The following is a 7,794-nucleotide window of genomic DNA, read 5'->3' as shown; positions in this document are numbered from 1 at the left end:
ATCTCCAATGCAAAGAAGAAAATATGGCCCCTATCTAAAAAAAAACAACTGCTGTTTGGGGCCACGTTCAACTTTGGGGTAGCTCTGATTTCAATCAAAAATTTCTTTATAGTTAGATGGAGAAATGACTTCTTCTTCTTCTTCTTCTTCTTCTTCTTCTTCTTATTATTATTATTATTATTATTATTATTATTATTATTATTATTATTATTCTCTATTACTTGCCACTGAAATCTGCAATTTCGGATGGACTTTGTTTACATTGTATCTATTTGACCTGCGCAGTATTACGCAACGCTCTCCACGTCGCTGACGTCATGACGCCACCAGTGTCGGGCGGCATTTTGAAATAAACACGGACATTGTATGTTTTGTATGTTTAGAAAAAAAGTTTGGATTTACTGAACATGGTAAGTTGTAACCCCGTGAGTTTCACCTTATTGATTTTCGTGTTTCTGTTTAATTCTGTATTTTTAATATCTTATGTTTATGACAATGAACATCGGTCCGTGCTAACTGACGCCGCTCTTTAGTCAACTTTTCTCGATTTATAATGTAACGTGACTTTGCGCGGACACTGTTAGCCGTTTGCTGGCGGTTTTCTGTGTATTGAAGCGGGTATATAATTGTCATGTTTCGGCCTGTGTTGCTTCCTCCTGCAGGGTGAGGTCCGGGCAGAGAGAAGAGCTGCTGGACAGCTCTCAGAGGCCGCCGAATCGGAGCTGGTGCAGCAATGTGAGGAGCAATTTGCTCAACTGGAGAAGGTAAACCATCTTTCCGCTCCATGAAACTTTAGAGCAAACAAACAAATAATAAATATTGATGTCATGTTTGTCTGCAGCTCCAGAATGAAATCATACTGTGTGAACCAGACATCTGTGAGAATCACCAGGAACAGGTCAGATGGTTAAAGGTTTCCATCTTCTGCATTCATCCTTGTATTTCTATGAAAACGAGACATTTCTGTAAATTTTCGAGGTCATTTACTGCTTTGACACACCTCAGTCAAATAATTAGTATGTTAACTGGATGGTACAACAATGACTGCTTTGTATTTTGAAGGTGGGACACTTCCCTTTATTTATTTATTTTTTTTAGCCACACTGCACGCCATGCAAAGCTATTCCAGATTTCACTCAATAAATAGTGTATTAAATAAATTAGCATAGTTACACACTTACTCATTTTACTCACACAAACAAAAGCATAACTTCGCTCGCCGTTTTGCACATAATGTGTGCAAACTGAGGATTGTAGTCTTGCTTCTGTGCAGCAGGTCTCCCTTTAGCTTGTTTTAGAGGGAAAAACTGGAAGGAAGGTCACAAACTTCCAGTTCCCAGATGATGACTTTCCCCTTTCTGTACCAGAACTTGTTAATGCGAAGACTGTTTTTAGTTTGTCACCTTATTTTGCGCTTTGCCACTATATCTGTTTTTGTGATTGAATGATTTATTGTGGTGGTGCCCAAAGCTGGTCCTTGGGACTCACTGTCCTGCATATTTCAGATCAGTCTTAGGATGAACGTTTGTTGGACCAATCAGTTGTTCTGATAATTAATCGGACAAAATTTCTGCACATTTTTCTTATAACTTATAAAACCTTTTTATATACAATATTAGAAATGCATTAAAAGATGCAAATGTCAATTTCTTAAAAAAACAAAAAACATTTAATAGCCTAAAATGAAGCAACATAGCATTTCTGTACTGTAGGCTTGATCATCCTCAGTAGCAAAGCTTGCATCTAAATAAATACTTCTGCCATCAACAGGAGAAGAGCTCAGCACTTCCTGCTTGACTTAAAATCAGTACAGGGTAGAGATAGTGTGTTGATTGATTTTTGGATTACCCTATTACAGATTGGATAGCAAAAGGTAAACCAGGTGAAGATAAAACTGTCACTTGTTCTGATTAGCACATATTTACAATTTTTCAAATGCAAAATGTATATTTTTCTTTTGTACAATTGCGGCTCAGTTAATGCTCTGAATATGTTCTTTAAACAGCTTTGAGTCTGTAGTCTAATCGATTACTAAATCAGCTGACAGTGATTAATCTGATTAATCGTTTCGACTCCAATGCACCAAAGGGGTGGTATGATGGAAAAAAATATTTCAGCTGTGTTAAAATTGCAACTTTTAGAACCTTGCTTGTAACTTCACAATTGGTACAAGTTCATTCTTGCCTGGTTCTTCAGTTGATTTGTATGTTGTTGCTTTCAGGTTTGTTTATTTAACTTGACTTTTTTATTTTTATTTTGTTTTACTGTGTATTTTCACATGTAACAGTCAGTAAGCAGACTGGCGGCTACAGATGCTGAACTGAAGCTGTGGATGTCCATGCAGCCGAGCTGTAAGTCCTCACTTCTCCCACTGCAATGAAACCATTGCATCATTCTACTATTTACAGCCTGAATGTTAATATTAATATCACACACCACAGTCTCATTGCTATCCTACATCTTGTATTGCTGTTACATTTTTGTCGAGTTTGTCATATAAGGAAAATAAAACGTGCAACGATGTAAAATTTGCTGGGTTTAAAATTTTTTTTTTGCCGATTTTTTTTTTTTTTTTTTTTTCTTTTAACCTCCTCCGCAGCGCTTGCGGCTAACGCAGAAATTTTACTTCATGCAGGAAAAGATGAGGTGTGTCCATGTGTGAAACAAAAATTCCTTAGAAATCATAAAACATTCCCCTCCCTCCCACTTTTCTCAAAACATGTCCCACGTGTCGTCCTCTGCAGATGCTCAAGCTTTGCTCCGAACTGGAGATGGTCGTTTCTTGTTGTGAAGCCAAGAGAGACAAATTGAGAGAGACTAAAGAGCTGTGCGTGACCTTTCCATTACCCGGCAAAGCTTTCCTTCACTACTTTCTGGTTCATCAGAGCACATAAATGTTTCCCAGGACTCAATGGACGAGACCTTTCTGTGACTTCGCACTTTGTGTTTCGCCTCGTGCTTTACAGAGAGCAGAAATGGCTGGAGGAGAAGAAGCAGGTGCTATTAGCTGCCAATGATCATATCGAACGACTTCGGGTGGAAAAGGAGAAATATTCAGAGCACAAGTGAGTGCGATGGCAATGTGACGCCAAATGAAAAGAGACATTCGAGGTTCCCATGCGGCCTGGAAGGTATCCATACCTGATTTATGGATTTTCCAGGTCTGGATAGGTGTGGCGGGAAAAAAATATGTTTAATTCCAGGAGTATTCCCTATTTAATTGAATAAATTAAATGCAATTTAATTTATACAATTAATTTTTAATTGTATAAATTAAATAGGGATCCTTCCATCACTCCACTAATCTTTCTCTATGTGAAATTTTAGTTTAAAGTGCAAAATGTAAAGGAAAGCCTGGTGAAATTAAGTATTTATAGATTACCACAGTGACTCTCTGGTTATATTTATGTTCCTTCAGCATCCTTCTGGAGACAAAGGCCAAAATCCAGAAAATGAAGACTTATCAGGAACAGCTGATGGAGTCGCTGGGAGACATTCTGGAGAAACATGTCCCTCTCCCTCAGGACGAGTCTACTGCCAGCAAAAAGAAGAAGGTGGGTTAACCTGCCGCAGTGTGGATAATAAAGTGTTTGTTTTATATATTCCATTTTTTAAAATGTATTTTTTATTTTCAGAACATTCCCCTGAAGATAAGTGAGGACCTTGTTTCCCTCAGTAAAATTCTTGAGGTGGGTGTGCGATGTCGTTCTATTTTAACATTGACATGTTAAAATAGTCAATATTTCAATAGTTTTCTACTTTTTTTGTTAACAAAATTTGAGTTAATCGCAAACAAAATCAATATTGTGAATATTTAATTCACAATATTGATTTGTGAATCAATACTAATACTAAAATACTAATTTATTCCCTGTTGTTCTACTTTACAAGATAATGTAAGTTGTGGCTGTTTGCTGTAGGCGGTCATAAAAATAGCTCAGACAGTGAAAATAAGTAGGGGTGCACCGATTTATCGGCCGGCTAATTTCCTTAATTTTGGAAGATCGGTAATCGGCTGATTTTTACATGTGAAGCCGATCTTATCCGCCAATATTATCAACCTCGGCAAAAGTCTAAAAATCAACCACTGTGCTTTTCTTTTCTCCTGTGGGAGAGGTTTGACTGACAAACCGGCCGACCAGGTCATATCTGTACATTTACAGTTAACAATAGTCACCCTGTTGTTGCCAGTTCAGCAACTTTCTTGATATATTCAGCAACATTTCAGACAAAAAACTGGCATTGGACAAAATCGGAATCTGTAATTAGGCTTTTCAAAAGATCGGTAATCGGCGATCGGCCAGAAAACTGCAATCGGTGCACCCATAAAAATAAGTAATTACATCAACATGAGCTGCAACATGTAGCTTCCTTTCTGGTTTAGCTAAATCAGTTCTAGTGCTAAACTAGTGCGAGTGTTTGCTTAGCATCAGTTCTGATTTCACCGCTACAAACTATTACTGTGGCACTGATAAACAGCGCAAGCAGTCAAACTGTAGTCAGTGCCATATGTAAAACTCTTTGGTTAGTTGCACTTTTGTTCTACTTTTATTAAAGACAAAAACAATGAAAACACAAAGCTTCAATGTTATGAAAAGGTTTTCATTTTCTTTTTCAATCCCCTCCTATGTTACATTACTAGTAAAGCAATTTACAATGTGAAACAAAGGTTTATCAAGGTTTTATTTTCTCTCAGGTCTTTAGTCTTTGCTTTAGCCCTAAAAGTGTAAGAATGAGAATAAACATGTAGTTAAAATCACTCATTAAGCTGCATCCTGGAGGTTTTTGGTAACTGTGATGAAGCTCCTTGTTCAGTGCATGGCCTGTTTTTACTTGACATGTTTGTTCCAGAACAGTCTAAGAAAACCCAAATACCTCTCTATGTCGACAACACCTGCAGGTTCTTATGGACAAAGTCATGAACACGCCGCACGACCCTTATGTTACGATAGATCACACGTTCTGGCCACCGTATGTGGAGATGCTGCTTCGATATGGGATCGCAGTGAGACACCAGGAGAACAACTTCAAGATCCGCCTGGAGACCTTCTTCTAATTGACTGATGTTCAAATTTTTACTCTTTAATTTTCTCAAGCACAACACATCAGTCAGTGTCTTTCATTTGTGTGTATTTGAGCCCTACAGTTCTTTGACAACCGTCTGAAGAACCGAGACAAGAGAGTTACTTTTTGTAAATATGTATTAGTTATACAACTCATTTCTGTTTGTGTTAATTTAGTTCTTATTGCAAATATAAGATATTCTGCATTTGCATGGGCACCATGTGCTATTTTGATAAGTCTGAGATTTTAAAGTTCTTGAAGTGTTTGTGATCTTAGCAGATGTTTTATTGCTGTTCACCGAGCAATAAAATAAAACGGGATCTTCACTTCTTATTTTGGCATAAAAGCTAGAAAAGTTAAATTTAATTCAAACCATCAGTCACCTAATTCTAATAAACGTTTTGTCTGTACTTTATTAATATTTGTTTCTGAATGTTTATGCTTCTTTAATAAACACATTTTTATGTGCTTTGCTAGATTACTTCATTGATGTGTGTGTATATATAAATTTAAAAGACAGCACTGAAGGTAATTTCCAAGATGCATTTTTAGTCTAGCTTATACTTCCGAGGCAGAAAAAGCAGCAAATCAAATGTGTGCCTCAAATGATACTAAATATTGATGCTTTATACACAAATTTTATGCATTATAGTACTCGCTTGATTCAAAAACCAACTATAAAGGCTTTTACTCTTATCTTGGATTCTTTTTCACCTGTAAGCGTTATCAAGGTCAGTGAGTAATGGTAACTGCTTTACTTACAGGTGATTAATCTAAAACTGATTTGCTGATCATTTATTTTAAAACACTAAAGTTAAATTGATTTCCAAATAAAAATACTTAGTATGTGTTTTTATTGGTGCGTTCAGAAAATTCTCAATAGTAATTATAATTACTATCCAGAATTTTATTGTTTTACTAAACATAAATATAGTGGAGTATAAAATGTCAACCTAGTGTCAAGAATCAACGGAACAGACAGCAGCTAACTTGTACAAATTATTTACTGTAATAATTTAGAAACCATGTAAACGTTCTTAAAAATTTAAAGCGTAGTAATCAAAACGTATGCCACTCTAAGCACTGCGTCAGATGACGTCAGAACGCTCATCCAATCCGATGAGTCCGCCTCGTCAGCTTTAGGATTCCTGTGGGCGGAGAGGAGATTCCGGTTCCGGGTGTCTTCATTTCCCAGTCGGAGGTTTTTAGACCTCCGATTATGATATTTTACCATAAAACTTCTCTTCACTGACGACTGATTAAAATACCAATTGCTTCACTGAAACAAGCCCCGCTGAAGCAGCGAACATGACGACCCGCTCGGAGAGAGAGAAGGCCCAGAAACTTAACGAGCAGCACCAGGCCATCCTGTCCAAAATGCTGAGGGAGGAAGACAACAAGTACTGCGCCGACTGCGAAGCGAAAGGTGCGGCGTTCACTCCGCACAGTGTTTTATTGGTTTTGTGTAAAATGTGTAGTCCTTTAAATCTATCGGCAGAGAAATAACAGCACCGCCTTACCGTTGTGTTGCTCTTCTAAGCTAAACGGCTCAAACTGGTCAGCTGACATTTCTTACCCCTAAGCTAAACTAAGTTGCTAAGTAGCGAGCTAACTTCTGTAAATCTACCTAAGCTCCCCCGCTGCTTCCCTGCACCCGCCGCTTTAATGAACACCGACTCATCTTCCCTAGAAAACCCTGACTTGTTTTCTTGTTGGGACACATTTTTATTGCTTTCCGTTCTGGGACCTCAACATGATCGAACATGTTGGTGTCGTTCCTCTGGAAACGTCTCACGTTATCACTGTTTTCCGCCCTCAACAGGTCCAAGATGGGCATCCTGGAATCTGGGAGTTTTCATCTGCATCCGGTGTGCAGGCATCCACAGGAACCTGGGAGTACACATATCCAGAGTGAAATCAGTCAACCTGGACCAATGGACCTCAGAACAGATCCAGGTACTGTTTCCTGTCTTTGACTGAGGTTAGCAAAGCTTTCAAACGCATGGGAGGAGTATCATCTCAAAGAGCCTTTAAATGATACCAGGACATAAAATTCTGGGGAAATTTATGGTCAATTAATTTATATTGAAACATGTGATGAATTTAAGACATTGCCATAAAACATTAAAAGATTATCCTCAATATGACGTAGCTTTTTATAGTGGTTCCACATATTCATGTGTTGATTTCTAACATTCGTATTAATAATCAAAGAGGTTACATTAGTTTCAAGAGGATGTGATATTAGTTCTGTAAAAACTGGAATATTCAGACCTTGACTAAAAAGGCATTCAGCTTCCATTAATTTTCAAAAGAAGAACAACTAAATTCTTAACAATAAATTAAGTACTTTCTCTTTTTTTGTGGAATCTACACTTTGTATCAGCTAAGTAGGTTTATTTTTATGTATCCTTTTATTTGCTGGAGCAAAAACTTCAGAAACAAACTCACTTACAGTCTTTGCCCTGCTTCTAATTATCTTGTCGGTTAGCCGTCTATTGATGTTGCAGTGATGGAATGTTTAGCATTTAATTATTGTTTTCATTTTTGATGTGCAGACTCGAAACAATAAATAAATGCTGAACACCAAAACTTTGATTTTGAAATTTGATGTGTTTTTAACTGACCCAGATCTAGTTCACACACAATTGACATGATTTGCACAGTTTGTGATTTGTTATTAGAGGAATGTCGTCATTTTGACTAGATTGTATTTTTCCTATTTTATTT

The 7,794-nt window shown here is 37.3% G+C and overlaps 2 protein-coding genes across 4 annotated transcripts; both read left to right on the top strand.

Annotated features, from left to right (window-relative positions):
• Positions 1-297: 297 nt before the first annotated feature.
• LOC106937445 (centromere protein K-like) lies at positions 298-5,539 on the top strand. 3 transcript variants are annotated; one of them, XM_015018966.1, is made up of 11 exons: positions 298-425; positions 663-764; positions 842-898; positions 2,288-2,351; positions 2,600-2,646; positions 2,745-2,827; positions 2,967-3,065; positions 3,419-3,554; positions 3,636-3,689; positions 4,901-5,071; positions 5,105-5,539. In XM_015018966.1, exons 1-10 carry the CDS (start codon positions 408-410, stop codon positions 5,054-5,056), a joined length of 816 nt encoding a protein of 271 aa, XP_014874452.1. In that variant the 5' UTR covers positions 298-407; the 3' UTR covers positions 5,057-5,071; positions 5,105-5,539. The 3 variants fall into 3 exon arrangements, with proteins under 3 accessions (XP_014874452.1, XP_014874453.1, XP_014874451.1); XM_015018967.1 differs by having other exon boundaries at positions 298-410; positions 4,901-5,539; XM_015018965.1 differs by having other exon boundaries at positions 4,901-5,539.
• Positions 5,540-6,189: 650 nt separating this feature from the next.
• Positions 6,190-7,378, top strand: LOC106937446 (stromal membrane-associated protein 1-like). Its single transcript, XM_015018969.1, has 2 exons — positions 6,190-6,490; positions 6,887-7,378. The coding sequence occupies exons 1-2, from the start codon at positions 6,373-6,375 to the stop codon at positions 7,042-7,044; spliced, it is 276 nt and encodes a 91-aa protein (XP_014874455.1). The 5' UTR covers positions 6,190-6,372; the 3' UTR covers positions 7,045-7,378.
• The last annotated feature ends 416 nt before the right edge of the window (positions 7,379-7,794 follow it).

This window comes from Poecilia latipinna, unplaced genomic scaffold, assembly GCF_001443285.1.
Source record: "Poecilia latipinna isolate Pla-1442-1.1 unplaced genomic scaffold, P_latipinna-1.0 Scaffold2351, whole genome shotgun sequence".
Classification (NCBI taxonomy): domain Eukaryota; kingdom Metazoa; phylum Chordata; class Actinopteri; order Cyprinodontiformes; family Poeciliidae; genus Poecilia; species Poecilia latipinna.
This window is presented reverse-complemented; position numbering and strand designations above follow the sequence as displayed.

Bases quoted from the DNA above. Each gene is read 5' to 3' on its own strand.
- LOC106937445 (XM_015018966.1), top strand. The intron at 2,828-2,966 runs GTGCGTGACCTT...CGTGCTTTACAG, and splicing joins TTGAGAGAGACTAAAGAGCT to AGAGCAGAAATGGCTGGAGG. The intron at 3,555-3,635 runs GTGGGTTAACCT...TTTTATTTTCAG, and splicing joins CTGCCAGCAAAAAGAAGAAG to AACATTCCCCTGAAGATAAG.
- LOC106937446 (XM_015018969.1), top strand. From the start codon at position 6,373: ATGACGACCCGCTCGGAGAGAGAGAAGGCCCAGAAACTTAACGAGCAG. The intron at 6,491-6,886 runs GTGCGGCGTTCA...CGCCCTCAACAG, and splicing joins CGCCGACTGCGAAGCGAAAG to GTCCAAGATGGGCATCCTGG.